This window comes from Pelobates fuscus, chromosome 13 (genome assembly GCF_036172605.1).
Source record: "Pelobates fuscus isolate aPelFus1 chromosome 13, aPelFus1.pri, whole genome shotgun sequence".
Lineage (NCBI taxonomy): Eukaryota > Metazoa > Chordata > Amphibia > Anura > Pelobatidae > Pelobates > Pelobates fuscus.
In genome coordinates this window covers 84,295,354-84,315,085 of record NC_086329.1, presented here as the reverse complement: position 1 = coordinate 84,315,085, position 19,732 = coordinate 84,295,354, and the positions used below count along the sequence as shown (strand labels likewise).

Here is a 19,732-nt window from a genome sequence, read left to right as displayed (position 1 = left end):
ATTTTGCAGAGCTGCAACTTCAAAGTTCCTTAAGGATGCCAGAGCATCCTGGATGTTGTAGCTCTGCAACAACTTGGGAACAATTTCCTTGTCACCCGTGCTGTAGAAATACTTGAGATAAGTGCTGGTTTCTGATTGGCTTCTTGGTATTTTTTTTTTTTTTTTTTTTTTTTTATCCAATCTAGATCCTGCTACAATTTCAATCATGGTCAATTATCAGAAAATATGCAGATAAGAAGAATCTAATGGCAGCCTCCTGTGTTTTGTGAAATGCAAACATCTAGGCATCATTAGCAGGTTCCTTGCAATTTAAAAATATAGTTGAAAAAACTAAATGTGCTATTTTATATAAAATTGTTCAAGCATTGCGGTCTTATAAAAATTATAATCATTACAGACTGCTCTTCAACAGTAGGTCAGAAATGATTGAGGGAACTGCAGTATCTAAAAACGCACACATTTCAAATCACTCCTAGACTGCTGTAATTCCCTCTTTGTAGATACATTGCGTAAACCTAGAAAAGATGATGCAATCCGATTTTCACCTACATTTTCCATCATATCTAATTGCAAACACAACAAATATGCACAATTATGCTAGTATGTATTACATCATTGACATTCATTTCTTAATTTTTGTTTTATTCTTGTCTTTTCATAGGAACCAGCTTTCAAAGCGCACAAGAAGTCGGGAGATGTTCCAAATCTTGACTGTAAAAAGGTGGAGTGTGTACATCTCCACCCAGAGGAAGGACATCTTTCCAGCTCAAGGAATTCTTCACCTTTGCACTCAGAAGTAACTGATCAGACCAGGGCTGCATCATCTGCACTTAGTAGTAACAAAGACCATGACTTAAAGGCCAGGTCCCTGGTAAATGGGGCAAACTCACGTGTAACTGAGAAACTTGCTCAGCTTATTGCAACCTGCCCTCCTTCCAAGTCTTCCAAAAACAGAGCCAAGAAGCAGGCCAGTGCAGCCCCTCATGGTATGGTCACCGAAGCCAATGAAACACTTCCTTCTGCCTTAGAGCACTTGAAGTCCTCTTCCTCTTTAAGCAGTGGCTTCCCCAAGGACAAGGAAAAAGATATTTTGCCAGAGAAGATGAGCAGCAAAGTGTCCGACAGGGGCAGTGTCCGACCAGCTAAAGAAAGCATCCTAGAAAAGTTCTGTATTAGAAAAGAGATGCCCAGTACAGAAAAGGATGTTCTCGGTGACCGAACCTCCATCCCACAGGAGACGCCTTTGCTTGGGGAAAAAGGCATTCCTGACCCAAGTGTACAGGAAAAACTATGTCCTGTATATTGCACTTCATTGGACTTTAGGATGGGTGTGGCATCTGATGCTTCAACCGCAGTGTCTCCTTTCAGTGCAGTTGGTGAAGGAAACCTGCCTTCGCCAGCACCAGCAACTTGCCTGGCATCCTCTGGCAGAAGCCCAAATGTGAATAGCCCTAACTCTCCTGATTCCTTGCACTTAAGTCCTGTCTCCAATCATGTGGAATGTATTAATGAACCTAGTGACAAGAGCCAGTTTTCTTCGGAGAATCTAGCAATTAAGCCTGGCCACAAAGTCTCTCATCACAGTTCAGACTTTTTACAGAACGATAAGAGTTGTAAAGAATTGAAAATTGCCCGCAGTGATAAATCAAGAACTCTCTTTCCTTCCAGGCTTCATGTAACGGAAAAAAAGCCCACGCAGCGGGTTGAGCCAGGTAGCCACAAGTCAGACCCCTCAATTGTCAGCTTTGCAAGCCTCCTAAGGAAAAAGCAGCTCCTTAAGATAGGCAACATAACAGACAAGCCGTTTCACAATGTGCAAAATGTTAATACAAACCTTCAGATAAAACACTTCAAAAGAAGGAAGGGTAAGAAACCAAGGTGGACAAAAGTGGTAAACAAATCAACAAAAGAAACAGAGGAGCGAAGTGTTGTAAAATCCTACACAAACCATAAACCTGAACAATACCTATCCCATGTTACAGAAACCGCACATTCTAAACCGGGCATCTTCAACACAAGAGAATCATCTTCAGTGTTAAATGTAACTCACAAACAAGCACAGAGACTCTATGACACCCATCAGACCTATACAACAGTTTGTGGCCCTAGAGACCCTGTTGTTGGTCATAAACCCAACAGAGGGAAGTCTGGTAATAAGAACATGCCACATCTGGATGGGCCACCCAAAAGAGCTCTAAAAATCCCAGCTTCTAAAGTTCTGTCCTCCCAATCAAAAGAAGATCAGGGGCCTCCAGTCCTTCAGCCGGAAGTGGAAATTCCCTCTTTGAAACCAAATGCCTCAACCCAAATCTTTCCTAGGAAACGAGGACGGCCGCGGAGGGAAGCTGCCCCACCACTAATGAAGGCTCCGCCTGTTCTTTCAGTTGCACCTTTTGTTGATGCTGATACAGCACACATAATGGATGCTGAAAGTGACCGACCACGAAGTGGTGATCTATCAAAAGGCAGAGACCTTCCTCATTATAGAGAGGAACCTCACCAGTTCAATGACCTTTGCTCAGAACCAGACCGAAAATCCACCAAGAAAAACAACGGACAAATTATGAAAACTATTATTCGGAAGATAAATAAAATGAAGACCATAAAGCGGAAGAAACTGCTAAATCAGATCTTATCCAGTGCTGTAGAACAAACAAACAAAGGGAAAGTTCAGTCAAAGCTTCAAGGTACAGCCTCCACCCTTGCAGCTACTTTTAGTTCCAAGTTAGGTCAACAAATAAACGTGAGTAAGAAAGGAACTATATACATTGGAAAGAGAAGAGGCCGGAAACCTAAAGCAGCATCTGATTGCATAATTAGAAAAAGTTCATTGAGTGTCACTACAGGCCAGCAAACAGTAAGTCAAGTCACACCAAGTGTAATATCTCCAGGGGCATCCAATTCAGAGATTCTGCCTTCCCCTATTAGTTCTCACTTGTCTGGAACCAGTGGTGCCCAAAGCCCTGTTGGCAGCGATGCCAGCTTTGTAGAACCAAGCTTGGTGCCATACTTACACATGCATTCCAGACAGGGCAGTTTCCTTCAGACGCTTGCTATGAGGAAAGCATCTAAGGACACCAGACAGTTATCTCCCCCAGCTTTGCTTCCGAATTCTCCCTCTCACTTAAGTGAATTGGCATCACTGAAGGAAGCCACCCCTTCACCTATTAGTGAATCACACAGTGATGAGACTATCCCAAGTGACAGCGGTATTGGAACCGATAATAACAGTACGTCAGACCGGGCCGAAAAGTTCTGTGGCCAGAAAAGGCGGAGGCACTCCTTTGAGCACATCTCTCTACTGGCTCCAGAAACCTCAACGGTCTTGAGCAGCCTTAAGGAAAAACACAAGCACAAATGCAAGCACAGGATTCATGATTTCCTTACTTTCGACAAAATTAAGAGACAAAAGAGAAAACGTAAAAAGAAGTATCCTCAGTTGCGGAGCCGTCAGGATCCGGATTTTTTGGCTGAACTCGAGGAACTTATAAATCGTTTGAGTGAAATCAGAATAACCCATCGCAGTCACCATTACATCCCCCGGGACTTGCTGCCAACCATATTCCGCTTGAACTTCAATAGTTTTTACAGTCATCCAGCCTTCCCTTTGGATCCTTTGCACTACATCCGGAAACCAGATTTAAAGAAGAAGAGGGGCAGACCCCCAAAAATGAGGGAAACAATGTCAGAAATGCCTTTTATGCACAGCCTAGGATTCCCTCTTTCTGGTACCGGCTTTTATCCCTCATATGGCATGCCTTACTCTCCCTCGCCTCTCACCGCTGCACCAATTGGCTTAAGTTATTATGGAAGATATGCTCCTACCATTTACCCTCCTCCTCCTTCTCCTTCCTTTACTACCCCGCTGCCACCTCCATCTTACATGCATACAGGTCATTTGCTCCTCAATCCTGCAAAGTATCATAAGAAAAAACATAAACTGCTTCGCCCAGAAGCTTTCCTCACCACCAGCAGGACTCCTCTGCTTTCTGTGAGCACCTATCCCAGTGTACCTCCAGAAATGGCGTATGGCTGGATGGTGGAGCATAAGCATCGCCACCGGCACAAACACCGCGAGCACCGGTCGTCTGAGCAGACACAGCTCACTATGGATCCTCTTTCTGGGGTCGGTCCTTCAAGGACTGTTTTGGAATCTTTAAAGCGTTACAAATTTGGGAAGGATACAATGAGTGATCGGTACAAACACAAAGAGAAACATCATTGCCACTTGTCTTGCTCCCACCTATCCCCTGCTAAAGGATTATTAAACAGAGATGAACAGTGGTCAAGGAGAGATCAGTCAGAATCCAGCTCACTGACTCCGTTGCAGATAGACTGCTCTGACAGCTCCCCGGGCCTTTCACTGGGTGGCTTTACTCCTTGCTCCGAGCCAGCAAGCAGTGACGAACATACAAACCTTTTTACAAGTGCAATAGGGAGCTGCCGGGTCAGCAGTTCCCCACATACCAGCATGGGACGTAAACTGGTAAACGACAGCCCAAGCTTCTTTACAGACAGCTCCTTAAATCGGTCCTTGAGGAAGGAGCAACTGCCTCAAAGTGAAAGACCCCGCCAGGGCCTGTCAGGTAGGGCACCCTCTGTATACCATTGCCTCATTTCTATTCACAAGGTGTACAAGCTAACATCTCCAGGTCCCTGTCTTGGCAGTTTTATTTACTTGGCACTTATTTTGTATCTTCCTGTCTAAGCTATGGTTAGAATATAGGTGCTGCTCAAAATGGAACCAAAATAAAAAGCCCAATGCCCTGACCTTTATTAGTTTAGCTGCAGTAATCTGGGAAGCATGTAACCATTAAGATTCATACACATATATCAGAAGAACATTATCAGCCTTTCCACTGCAAAGGAAGTGAGCAACTTAATCCAACCCTTGTGGCACACATAGTATTTACTGCACCGTAGGGGGTCGACTATATATTATAATTATTGATTAACCTAATTCACTTGATAAAATGAGAATTTCACTGGCACACATTATCAGGACAATAAAGATGTAAATTAGCATGTTAACTCTTTGTTTAGCAAAAATACAAATAAAAAAAGATTTACAAAAAAAAAGAAAATATATATATATATATATATATATATATATATATATATATATATATATTAAAGCAGAGATGGAATAAATCGTGTTCTATTACGTAATAATAACTGGATTTATACTGAGGGATATGTTAATATTTATGGGCTAGCTGATTTAGCACTTGCTTGCCCCCAGTACGCCAGTCAGAGGCCAAGAGCTCTGGTACGTTGGCACCAGAGCACTCTTAACTCTTTTATGACACACAAACTTGGTTGTTATAATGTGGAGTCCATTTCTGCCCAAGCCTAGAAGCATCAGAGGGAGTGTAAGAGTTCTAGTGTTTGTCAAAACTCTCAAATGATTTGACCTAAATTGGGTGGGTGTCCCTTTTAAGGAAGAAGTAGTAATCAGACTAGTAGTAGACGGAGCTGGCGAGGGAAGGGAAGTACAGCTTTCAGGTTTTTATTTTCTGTAATTATATTGTTTAACAAGTAATTTGCAATATACCGAAAGATGCCCTCCAGTTCCCATGGATACCCGGTGTTAAACGGATATATGTGTAATAGTGGAAATATACGTAATCTCGACCTCTATTACAGATATGTGCTCTAGTTGTTTTGTTTTTTGGGTAGTAGCAGGGGGGCATTATTGTAGCCCAATTAATCACATGCTAAAAAGCCAGATTTCTCTGCAAACTTTACATTTCTAGTTATAAATATCACAACTGCAGAGAGAGGCCTCTTTGATTTGTGTGATAACTCTCATCAGATCACAATTTACAATGTTTCTATTTTTAGTTATCTTCTTAGTTGACCAGTGAGTCTGCATTCCACATTTAATCCTGTCCGATAACCCCAATTTGCATGTTCCTTCCACTGAAATATTCTGCCTAGAGAGATTGCCTGGGAAAAAAATGGTAAAGCTGTGTTTCTCTAAAAATGTTGTCGGCTTATACAGGATGATTATTAAAGATGTGGAGTTATAGAGTTACTCTTAGCACCTTGACCGCTTTTGCTATCGATAACTCCATAACTCGGTAACTCCATCTCCAGCATTGTTGGGATGTCATCAGCTATCCCATAACATGAGTTCCAAAGTTCCATGCACAAAAGCCGGATGTAAATCACTAAAGTAGCAGTAAGCCTTAGATCCCGGGGCGGACCTTAGTAAAAGCACACATGTAGTATTCAGTGGGCCGTGTGCCTTCCCCCATTAACTCTGCAAGTGGAAACAATGCCATTCTGCATAAATGCTTCACTCGGCCATTGGAGTAAAATCTGCTCTTTCAATCAGTCTGATAGAGACCATATGATTGGTGCAGCATGGCATCATCAATCTCTGTGATCTAAGCCAACAAGGGATGCTGTGTAGCAGTGTGGAGACCGGTTCCGTGAGGGAGAAAAGGTAAACTACCTTTTTTTTTTACTGCCTACAGGTAGGGGCCAGGGACATAGATGACAACCATGGCACAATAGCATTGGGAATACACGTTTGTATTTCTAATGCTATAATGTTTCTTTAATTAGAAATATAGAGATATATTTACTGTAGCGGATGGCATTAGGCTGTCCTCAGAATGATGTGTATTCCTATGTTTTCGGTTAAATTTTGCCATGTGTATGTAAAGTGTATGCAGCATTCACCCTGATTGTTCAGCAAAATCACTCCAGTTATTAAGCGAGTGAAACTACCGAACAATCAGACCACCCCAGGAATAAGTGTGCCTCCAATTACCGTTCGCAACAATGTTGCAAACGGGTAATTGGCAATTCGTGCAGTGTGTGCTTTGTCCTCTGGGTGGCCGCCATTCGCGAGACTAACACGTGGCGGCGGCCATCTTAAACTCCCGAACAGCGGTGTTTTGCCGTCGAGTGTCTGGAACCCAAATCAGACACTCAGTTAGGCAAACACTGCTGAGACCTCCACACTGCCGCCAATTTGTGTAAGAACTACCGAACAGCTTACCGTTCGGTAGAAAGAACCCCATGAACAAGGGGATTTACCCGAATCCTCCCCAGTCTTCATAACCCAAGCCATTCGTGTGTTTCATTCCCTTTTTCTGTGACCGACCGCAGGGCCAAAATGTATGGAAACCTTTTCGGCTGTTAACTCCAGCGCGGTCGGTCTTTTTATTACCTCCAAGAATTTCCCGAACCCCTGGTCTGATCTGGGTGATTTTTGGATATGTGTCTCACCCAGATCAGGGCTACCAGGGGATGTAATATTTAAAGGGGTACCCCTATGTTTAGGGGTACATCCAGAAAACCAGGGGATCTGTGTCCTGCATAATGGTATTATGTGTCATACTAAGTGGAGGGGATGTGTGGGTGGCAACTCATGTATGATTGGCTACTGTATTAATTATTGTGAATCCCTCCCTTGCATGGGAGAAAGATTTAACACCTTAAGGACCAAACTTCTGGAATAAAAGGGAATCATGACATGTCACACATGTCATGTGTTCTTAAGGGGTTAAAAGAAGGTTGAGTGATTAAAAGTTCAGTTCTGCTCCTGATGCTGTGTGTCATCCAGTCATTGGGATTGATGTTGGGATATTATTGGATTGTCTTGCTGGAATTATTGCCTTATGGATTTTTAATACTTGTTCCTGAGCCTCACTGGGATCTTGAGTGGAGAACACCTGTGTAATATCAGCTCTCTGCTACATTTACTAAATGCAGAATTTAGACCAGAGGAAGCCACAGATTTAGAGGGTTTTCATTTTTGTTCCAGTTTGGCTATTTTTGCCCAAAATGTTACATTTCCATGCCAAATTCCGGTGTAATAAATAAATCCTGCGGTGTTCGCTGTCTGCATTGAGACGTTGTGTTAAGCTGGCAAATGAGTCAACACATGGAGCCTTTTGTTTGCCAAGCGTTAATATTGGTAGATTCAGGATAGATATGCAGCCTGCTGTCTTTGGAAATATGCTAATACAGTTATGTTATGTTTTTTAATATATGCTCACACAGGAAGATTGTTAACAATATTGAGTCTCCTGTCTGTCAAGAGAGATTATGTTGGTTACTACAGGAAGAATGGTAAGCAGGGAGAGTTTGTTTGCCTAGTTATGTCAGTCGATACTATAATAGTAAACTTAATTTATGTTGTGGTTTGTTTTTTTGCGAATACAACAACAGAAACAAAAACTGTATGGGAAGAATAGTAAAGATGCGGAGCCTGCTGTCTGTTTAGAGAAGTTATGTGGCCTGGTAGAGGAAGATGGTAACAGATAACACCTTTTATCTTCCTAGGTTAGCTAGTGCAGGAAGTCTAGAAAGAGTTGGGGTTCTCGGAATGCCTAGAAAGCTATGTTTTCCTCTGCAATATCTTTGCCGGTTCTCATACAGTTTGTGCATGAACTGCATTAGCTCACAGTACTACGTCACCAAATAATTGGTCTTGGTTACAAAATGTAGGCTAAAATTGCAGACCATGATTAATAAATGATTTCTTTCGTATTTCCATATTTGTTACCTAAATGTTGCATTTAGATTTTCAATTCACTCAAAAAAAAAGAGAAGGACGAAATGCTCATGGCTTAGATATATTGGTCTCAACTACTTAGATTCAAGCTCTAGTGTTTCGGAGTACCGTAACTTGCAGCACAATCCTGAACCTAATTACACACTTATAATTGGACATTGAATCAATTCTTTGCTATGGGGGATTTCAACATGTTAGAGGACCCCTTCCTGAAAGTCCAGGTCGGCAGCCAGTAGAGGCAGTCATTTTACATTGCAATTTCTCTGAAACAGCATTGTTTTACAATGCAGGGTTAAGGGGACAACGATATTGCACCCACGCCACTTCATTGAGATAAAGTGGTCTGGGTGCCTATAGAGTCCCATTTAAGGGGTTAATTGTGCAATTATTTTAGTGGCAATATGCAGTATATGTTAGACATCTATCGGTTGGTCAGTCTTTTTAACTGTTAATTCCGTTCTCTAATTGAGAGAAATAGCAGGTCTAAAATTGGCTGAGAGGTGTTAGCCACTTTTCCTGATCCCTAGTGAAATTGCAGATTTTAAAGGATATGGTTATAATGCCAGACATCTCTAAAGCAGAATTAACAATATCCTTTCCAGCTGTTTTTAAATGTTGTCCATCAGCTGAGAATGTTAGCTGACACTCGACAAATTATTCAACCAATGAATTCTGTGCAAAGAAGGGCAAAACTGATGTTTCTAAAGTGTTATGTCTATGAAGAAAATAGAATTAAAACATCCATTGGAGACCATACCAGGTGTCAAACTGTGTGCATCCAGAGGACCATACTAGGTGTCAAACTGTTCAAAAATAGTTTGAATCCTTATTGTGTAACTGCACAAGAAAATCCCTGGTACCATAACCACAGCATGCTGTAATGGTTATGGTTGTCTCTTAAACATAATTTTTTTTAAAAATTTTTTTACCTGCATCTATTTTAACGCATTTTGTCCATAATGTTTTGCAGTGCTGTAGTAACTGCTGCACATGAATCATATTTTTCGGAATAAATGAATCATCTTATTTGATGTTATTACAATAGCATAGTGCTGTCTGAATTCTAGGGCCAAACCGTATTAATGAAAATTGAATTTCTTTAGGGTTGTATATATTGTCCTGCATAAAAAAAAAAAATGGTTTCTGCTCTCGCCAACGATCCTGGCATAACGTGTCTGGCTCTGTTTACGTTAAAAGATAACTGCAGATTTAGCAAAGAAAAAGAGACCAAAATTCCAGCTTCTCATATCCGAGAGATCTTGTTTTTGGCTTTTAAAAAAAAGAAAAACCATAAATTAAAGGTGCGGGTCTCAATTTCTCAGACAGGTTTGCAGAGCTACAAAACCAAGCCGGCCCCTAGCGAGACATTTGCACTGCTCCAGATGTGATGACATCATGCGTTTGGCATGTGGCTCCATTTTCCCTCTGTACGCCAGTTTAGTCCAGCTAGAGGTAACTGTGACTTTGCAGAAGGAAAACACGTCAGGTTAATGCAGAGAACTATTAATAGTTGGATTGTAAAAGCATCCTTATTATGCAGACACGGACTGTGAAACCTCCACGTTGAAATAGTGACCTTGAAAGCACATCACACCGCGCTAATCAGAGGGACATTTAGCAATGAGTGCTCCTGGGACTCACTCTCCAATTAGACTTATCATTCATAATGTGCAGCTGGTATAGTCTCCCCCCAACCCCTTGTCTACTTTGCCATTTGGCATTATAAAAGGCCTGTTTTTAGTGCAACAACATGGTGCTATAAAAACCTGTTTCTAAAAATATTTTGAGGGCGGGTCTTAAAGGCCTGAGATTTAACCAAATTAACAGCTGGTTGGTTAATAGATTGATAGAGATTACGAATAGATAAAATAGGGACGGTAATGTTATCTATCCATATAGATTTATACCCTGCGAAAATGGCAAGCTAGTTAGTGGCCCTGAATGCTTGCAGTGCTATTTCTGCCTAGAAATAATAAAATCTGCGACCAACATTTTTGAAAAGGCGTTACATGCTGCTTTATCCACCAGGTCTTAAAATCTAGTGGATCTTACCATGGAAATCTGGGAAATGTGTTTGCGGGGGTCTGGTTTGCCTTGCTTTGATGCTTTTCTTGCAGTGGAGTGCAGGCCTTGCAGTAGCTGGTACCCATGTGGGTTTAAGTTCTGTAAACAGCAGTGTTCTATACTGCAAACCACACAACGGAAACACACAGTGGGTGGAGCAATATAAATAAATAGTATATATACTTGTATACCCTCTATCTTCGTATGTTAATACCCTAAAAGAGGGAAAGAGGAAAGAGATATAATGGTGCCGATAAACCAGAGTTAAACAGTGAGATACACTCACAAGGATAAAGCTAGTTTTTGCACTGGGCTCTAGTGTGTAACACATTCGGATTCTTAGGGGAATCCTGATCCGTCCTCTATAAGGTGTTTTCAGCGTGCAGAGAGTGCTAAAACGTAAGAGGTTCCATAGCATGTTACTGTATAATAACCAATGGTAAAGGGAATTGCACTCTATTGTACTGCAAATCGAGTTGCCTATCCTGCAGTGGAGTGGTTGCTGAACTGCTGTATAGTGACATGTGCAATACATTGATGCAATTAATAATGCAATGCATTGGATCATCCGGTATTCGAACTAGTGCCATACAGTGGTTTATTCACCATAGGAGCATGAGCAGTGACCACCCCCCTCCCGTTGTTGGAAGGACGCTGTTCAGTGGTCTTCCTTGTAGTGACATTTCTTGAAGTAGACGCAGTGGCTTATCCACTAGTTAAGTGTCATGCATAGCCTTGTCCTGCTGTGGAATGCCGGCAGTACTGTCCAGTGGCGTGTATAGCTGTGGAGTGGGTGCTGTGCAGAAGCCTGACTAGAATTGTTGTGAGTCCTGAAATAAAACCATTTAATCATCCTAAAGTGAAGCAAATGTTTAATGTTGTGAGTGCTGTGCGGTGAGCTGTTCTGTAATGGATTAATGGCTGTATAGTGTAGTGTCTCTTCTGCAGTGGGAGGGGACGTCTTACAGTGCAGTAATAATGGGACTTCTGTGCAGTAACTGTAACTGTTGACCAGTTCACATGAATGTGAGTGGAAATGTTTTTGTGTAAGTAGTATGTATTCATTTTCACTATTAAATGGCTGGGGCTTACAACAGCATCAATAAGGTCCTAAACTCTCTAAGGCAATAGTAGAAGTCACTAGATTTTGTACACATATTTGAGTCTTGCCCTTGGCTTTACAAAAAGACTCGTAAAAAAGGCAACAGAGCAGTGTTAATCTGTACTTGGTTTAGTGTTGACACAGTGTAGACTCTCCGTATAAGGCTCAGTACTGGACCAGTATAGACTCCATATATGGATCAGTACTGGACCAGTATAGACTCCATATATGGATCAGTACTGGACCAGTATAGACTCCATATATGGATCAGTACTGGACCAGTATAGACTCCATATATGGATCAGTACTGGACCAGTATAGACTCCATATATGGATCAGTACTGGACCAGTATAGACTCCATATATGGATCAGTACTGGACCAGTATAGACTCCATATATGGATCAGTACTGGACCAGTATAGACTCCATATATGGATCAGTACTGGACCAGTATAGACTCCATATATGGATCAGTACTGGACCAGTATAGACTCCATATATGGATCAGTACTGGACCAGTATAGACTCCATATATGGATCAGTACTGGACCAGTATAGACTCTGCATATAAGGTTGGTATCGGGCCAGTATAGACTCTCCACATTTGACTCCATGTTTTACCACGATAGACTCTCCATATATAACGCAGTATATATATTATTACATTGTAAGGCTTTATATACCATTGGCATTCAGTCAATATTGGGCTCTACTGCACTCCTCTGCAATTTGTAAAGTATAATAAAATATTGCAATACTAGGGCTGTATAAAGCTCCCATAACGGCACAGACATGCCATTATAATCTCTGTATTACACCATTATAGCAGTCTTGTACCAGCTGTTCAATCTCAGTCCTGCACCACAAAATCTTTCTATATTAGTTCTATTAGTAAGCATGTATAATCTCTACAATGCACCGCAAACTCTTTCCATCTTCTTCCACTAGCGGCAAGTTTCATCTGGGTTATTCCAGCAAATCGTTACAGTTTGCAAGTTTTACTAATACAGAAGCATTTACAGGTACAATACTGAGATTAAGCAGTCTGCAGATGAGATTAAAATAGATTTACCAGTACACCACAGACATTGATCAGATTGCCTGTAAAATGAAAAGATTTACTGTTATAAAACCGACTTTACGCAGACTGAAGCCTAATCTGGAATATATATTATTATGATATTTATATATACATATATATACACATTACACTTGTAAATCTGACCGTATTTCACTAGCAGCCTGGGTAAGCTTCCACCCCCATTATTAAATACATTATAGCCATTATGCAATAAAACAAATTACAATAATGTAAATAACTTTAAAAGTATCAGCTTTTGCTGCATGCTGCAAGATTTGTTTGGAGTTTAGTTACTTAGCTGTCACCAAGCTAGGAAGTGATTTAGCAAATAACCATAGCTTTCTGTCAAGAATAATACACACAACTAATCCATTCTGACTTTATTTTTGTTAAATAAGTCATGACACAGTGTAATTATTATTATTTTTTATAAAGTGCCAACAAATTCCGCAGCGCTGTACAATGGGTGGACCAAGACGTATTTATAACTAGACGAGTTGGACACACAGGAACAGAGGGGTGGAGGACCCTGCTCACTGAGCTTACATGCTAGAGAGAGTGGGGTATAGTGACACAAAAGGTAAGGGGAGGGTGGAAAAGTAGGTTGATGGGATATGTCATGACATATCTAATGTCATGTGTTGTTCATCTGAAGTTGTATTTATCTAATTTTAAGACCTGATAACGGACAGATGATTGCAATTGTGCCCTGATATGTAAAACCATAGCATTCAAAGTGTGTGTACTTTCTTTTTCGTGTGACGGTTTTATCCTTTATATAGTATAGTACCAACACATTCAGCATTGGTTTACAGTTATATAGTGCGGACATATAACACTAGTACTCCTTATGTAGTAAACTACATCTCCCCTAATGCTTTGCCGGCATTATAACTATTAAGAGCATTAGGAGAGATGTAGTCTACAGCAGTGTTCCCCAACCCCCGGGCCGCGGACCGGTACCGGTCCGTGGATCAAACAGTACCGGGCCGCCCAGGGGTGTGCGAGCCTGCCGCTAATGCAGGGCTGGCATTGCCCAAGTGCCAGCACTGCAATGTGCCTGCGGACCGGAGGGGAGATCAGAGATCTCCCTCCCCGGTCCGCAGGCACTGTGCTGACAGCCGGCAGCGGAGGGAATGAGAGAGGACCCGGGAGCTCTTACCTGCAGCTCCTCCGGGTCCTCCTCTCGCGAGATTTGGAGCGTTGCCGCGGTAACCACGGCAACGCTCCAAATCTCGCGAGAGTGAACTCTAGCCCTGTAACTAGGCTAGAGTTCATTTCACCACCACCGGACCACCAGGGAATCCCCACCGGACCACCAGGGACTAAGAAATGTCCCCCCTCCTCACAGTAAAGGTAAGAAGGGAGGGGGGACATGGATATATTAAGTTTAATTAAATAAATAAAAAAAAGCCTCCCTACCCTCCTTACCCCCCATACACACACTGCCCCACAAACACTGCCCCATACACACACTACACACACTGCCCCACAAACACTGCCCCATACACACACTACACACATTGCCCCATACACACACTACACACACTGCCCCACAAACACTGCCCCATACACACACTGCCCCATACACACATTGCCCCATACACACACTACACACACTGCCCCACAAACACTGCCCCCATACACACACTGCCCCACAAACACTGCCCCATACAGACACTACACACATTGCCCCATACACACACTACACACACTGCCCCACAAACATTGCCCCATACACACACTACACACACTGCCCCGCAAACACTGCCCCCATAGACACACTACACACACTGCCCCGCAAACACTGCCCCCATAGACACACTGCACACACTGCCCCACAAACACTGCCCCCATACACACACTACACACACTGCCCCACAAACACTGCCCCCCATACACACACCGCCCCAAACACACACACTGCCACCCTCACATACACACTGCACCGCTCACACACACACTGCACCGCTCACACACACATACACACAATTTTGAGTCTATGTCTTTATGTGACTGTGTTTGTGATTTTCTGGCTATGTATGTGTCTGCGTGTTTTTTTAATATATGTGACTGTTTTTTTTTTTGTCTTATTAAATCAAAACAAGCGGGCCATGGAAAAATTATCAAACGTTTACCGGTCCGCGGCGATAAAAAGGTTGGGGAGCACTGGTCTACAGCATCTGGAGTGCCAAAGATTGCTACTCTTGCCTTAAACCAGGGTGTCACAGACAGGATTATTTGCTAAGCCACGACAAAGGAAAAGGAGTGGGCATGAATGTGTTAATAGCACCAGGCCTCGGTTTACCTTATCACTAATATCTTCCAGGGCATAAAGCAATCCGCTGCCACCACCAATATGTAATATTGGCGTCTTTGGTTACCCCATACTTTTACAAAAACATAGTAGAGTATATATGAACCACGTGAGTCAGTGTCCAGGTTTCTAATAGCAGTCCGTCAAAGCACAAGTCTCTGCCAGTTTGGTAACTTTACATGTTCTACAGAGACTGCAACTTGCGTGTTACATATATGTAGGGCCGCCATCAGGGGGTGACAACCATGACGGTTGTCACGGGCTGGGGGGCCCGGCCGCCTGGGCCCCACGTGTAGCGGCCGAACTGCTGCCGGTGCAGTTGCACCGGGGCCCACACGCTGATGGGGCCTATTGGGTGGCCCACGCACTTAGGGCTACCCGATGGGCCCTATATCTTCAGGGGCCCGGTCAGCGCTGTGGCTGTGTAATAGCGTGACCGGGCTCACTCTGCGTGGGAGGAGAGACAGCTCTGCAGTGAAGACAGAGAGCTGACTCCCATCAGCCCCAGCCACCCATCTGCAAAGAAAAGGTAAGAAACAGGAGGGTGACTGAAAAATGAGATGTATGTGTGTCTGTCATGTCTGTGTGTATGGATGTCTGTATGTCATTATGTGTTTATGGATGTCAGTGTCTGTATGCATGTCTGTATGTCATTATGAATGTATATATGTATGTATGTGTGTATAGATATCAGTGTCTGTATGCCAGTATGAATGTATGTATGTTTGTCTGTATGTCATTATGAATGTATGTATGTGTGTATGTCTGTACGTATGTTAGTATGTGTCTCTGTCACTATGTATACCTGTGTGTCTGTATATGTGTATGTCTCAGTATGTGTGTGTCCGTATGTATGCCTATATGCGTGTATGTCTGTCTGTTTCAGTATGTGTGTCTGTTAGTATGGATCAGTGTGTGTGTGTGTGTGTGTGTGTGTGTATCTGTGTCCTTTTGTATCAGTGAATGTGTTTGTGTCTGTGTGTGTGTATTCCTGTGGGTGGGATTTGGAGGCAGTCCCTGTGGGCGTGCTTGGAGACGGGGGTCCAGACCTTGAGCTGAGTTAGGGGCCCAAAAATTTCTGGTGGCGACCCTGCGTATATGAATTTATGACGTTATTGTTTATTATAAACTTCCGGTTCTGTATACACTAAACATGACCGCTTATAACATCCCGCAAGGTTTTAGGTCATTCCCATCTGTAGTGTATTTACAACTTGACCTGTACTGGGTTCATTGGATAGTGCATGAGCCCAGGAACACAGCCACACAGCCAATAATTAGGAGCAAGAAAAATGTAAGTGACGTGTACTCTCATCCTTAAAAATTGCTTGCTACTCTCATACACAGCCACTTGCACATGCTGCGCATACGCAGCTGTAGCTATTCATACACATACAATCACACACTTGCGCTCACGTCTGTCAGAATATAGACAGCTTTATGTATCCCTGCTTCCCAGGACAACGTGACGTCGTTTTACTTCCCAGTGATGTGAGCCAGGACTCTGTGTAGGAGTACATAGGGAACCCTGAAGCTGTTTTTGCCAACAGAGTGCACAGAAAGTCTGCTTCTTTGCTGTGTATGGAGGCCAGTCAGGAGAGCTTGTTTGATATTCCCCAATGCCTGGCAGGGAGGCGAATTCTCAGTCCCAGTTCCCATTTCTGTGTTGTCATGGCAACCTAGTCATTCGAATTGCGGAAACCTGTAATGAGAATTTTCATTTTCAACCTTAAGGTGTATATCCTCAATTTGCTTCATTCGTAATATTTCTGCACAATAATAAAAACCGCAAGCAGATTAGTTTGCTGTTTTTATAGATGAAGTATATTTAGACTATAGTTCAACGTTGAAAAGTGATAGTTTGACAGCTACTCCCATAAAACACTGCACATACCTACCAACAGTCTCTCTCCCTGGATTTCTTGCTATTGGGGCACCAAAAAACAAAGCAAATGTCCACAATAAATGCAGCGCAAGTACATCATTAGCGGCACTCCCATTGTGCAAAGTGTACTCAGGGCAAATAGGTCACAAGGAAACGCTTCAACAGCAATCTGTGAGTGGGGTTGGTCAGAGAGGTTTCTTGTCAGCCTGGCTTGTATGCATGCTTGCAAACATGGCAGCATCATCCAGGAACAGATGATGATGCCATGAGCAGCTGTATGATTGGGCCAAATAAGCACACCCTGCAGGTTGGTATAGAAAGGGGTGCTCAATGAAGTGGTCTGGGTGCCAGGTCCCCCTAGTTGTAACCCTGCAGCTGTAAACATAGCAGTTTCAGAGAAACTGCTATTTTTACACTGCAGGGTTAATCCAGCCTCTAGTGGCTGTCTCCCTGACTGCCACTCGAGGCCTCTTCCGCGATTCTCAGTGTGAAAATCACATTGAACTCACGCAGAGTGAGTTCATATCTCCATAGGAAAGCATTGAGTAATGCTTTTCTATGGGCAGTTTGAATGCGCGTGTGGCTCTGGCTGCGCATGCGCATTCAACTCCACTTGGGAGCTGGCGTCGGCAGGAGGAGGATAGGTCACCGGCGCTGAATTAAGGTTATCGGGAGGGGGGGGGGGGGGGGGACCTGATAACCCTATAGTGCCAGGAAAACGAGTTTGTTTTCCTGGTACTATAATGCTCCTTTAAGCTGTAGGGGCTCTGGTGACTATAGTGTCTCTTTAAGAATTGTATTTTTAAAAATACAGCTTTTAGTTTAACAAAAAAAACTTGGCTCCTAACTTTTTTAGCTGGCTCCTAGATTTTAAGCAAATTTATTTATTTATATATATATATATATATATATATATATATATATATATATACACATACAATTTGTTGGTGTTTTGCACTCCTGCTTTCCTCATGGTTAAATGACCGGTGCTCATTTGATGTCCTGATGAAAGTTTGCTGATGTAAACGAAACGTTGGCAAATTCTATGGATTAAAACCCTTTTCGTTTTTTACAAGTCCTTGAGTGCTGGCTTCATTTGGCATATTTAATATTTTTATATATATATATATATAATGTGTGGTTGCCTTTTTTTTTGCCTTGTGAGTGTATTAGACCAGTAAATCTTTCATGTTCACATACTTATCCGCTTGTTTAATCTCTGTTGATTCTGTAAATGTTGTCATATTAGTCTTACTAGCAGCTTGGTTTAACCTTTGTATTGCCCCCGTAAATCTCTTTAAATTGTTCTCTCGATTTTGTTAGTTTGTGTAAAGCATAATCGCTTGGTATTAAACAGCATTGCCACATTAAAAACAGGATTTCTGTACAGTGCAGACCTAAGTAGGCCCACAGAAAGAAACTTTTTTTTAAATTCTATTTTTTTTAAGCTGTCGGTCAGTGTAACAGATTTTACATTTACATTTTTGGGGGATAGCATTATAAATATGCTATGGCTAGAATAGTGATAGTAAGTATAAATGACAAATACCCCCACCCCACCCGCACACATTTTTTTGATCGTTCTGCTCTCTGCCCAGGAACTCTTGAACATAGAAGAAAGACTGTAGTCCATTATTGGGGACATTCGTTGTACCATACGCACTACAGTGATTTAGAGGGCTTTGAGTCTATTTAGTGCTGTTTATTTGTCAAACTACTTTGAGCGCTTTGACACAAAGCAGGGATTAACAGCCACCTAATATCTGGAGTCTTCTGCTGCCGAGATAATATGGATATTTCAGCCACAACCAGTGCTTTTCAGCCTATCGGTGACAATTGTGCATTATCTAAGTTGCGGCAGTGGATCCAGGCTTAAGATGCCGAAAAAAGCCAGTTTTATTCAAACTAGGCTGGCAAAAAAGGGGGAGAGGAAGAGGGGGCAGCACCATAACCACTAAAATTCCCTTCACATTCAACTTCTCGCACGTTGTTGCTCTTGATCCAAATGAACTGAGAAAAAAAGGAAATTCTCCACCCGAAATTAGAATTATTTTTTTTTTTTTTTAAACAAAATAAGTTGTTGAAAATATCTCTTACCTAGAATATAGAAACCTAGAATGTGACCGCATTTAAAACCATTCGGCCCATCTAGTCTGCCCAATTTTCTAAATACGGTACTCTTTCTAAATACGATCAAGAAATCTGAGCAAGTGTTATAATGGTGACAGTCTCTCTCCTTGTGTGGGGTGTGAGTGGGAGATAAACCAAAAGGGCAAGTTAACACAAAGCTCTCTATAGGTCTCATCTGCACGATAGCGTTTCTGGTATGATCGAAGAGTCTCTGTGAGCATATAGCTTGGTGTATAGACTTGCTGCCTAATTTTTCCCACCCCTTGACAGGTGCCATTTTAACAATATGATCAATGTTATTCACTTCACCTGCCAGTGGATTTCTGTTGAGACTGATCAGTATATGTTAAAGCAGGCTGTCTATAAGTGCACTGACACTTGTCAACATGATTGTTTTTCTCCCATAAACCTCTAGATATTTTGTTAAATCTGATTAATCAAACTTCTCAATAAGCCAATAGCAGCCAATTATACAAAGATGCACTAAAGATGCTTTCTTTTGGGAGGTATATCCACTATATTGTTTTAAAAATAAATTTAAAAAAAAAGTGTTAAATAGAGTGTTCCTTTAATGTGAATCTGTCATTACAGGCTTACTTCAAGTGATACCTTCTTAAGA

General features: G+C 42.1%; 1 protein-coding gene across 3 annotated transcripts in view; it reads left to right on the top strand.

Annotated features, from left to right (window-relative positions):
* ASH1L (ASH1 like histone lysine methyltransferase) overlaps positions 1 to 19,732 on the top strand; it is a 118,842-nt gene that overhangs the window by 43,514 nt on the left and 55,596 nt on the right. For all 3 annotated transcript variants that reach the window (XM_063439388.1, XM_063439390.1, XM_063439389.1), the window contains exon 3: positions 662 to 4,586. In XM_063439388.1, the coding sequence (XP_063295458.1) occupies positions 662 to 4,586 (3,925 nt within the window). The remainder of the gene's footprint in view (positions 1 to 661; positions 4,587 to 19,732) is intronic.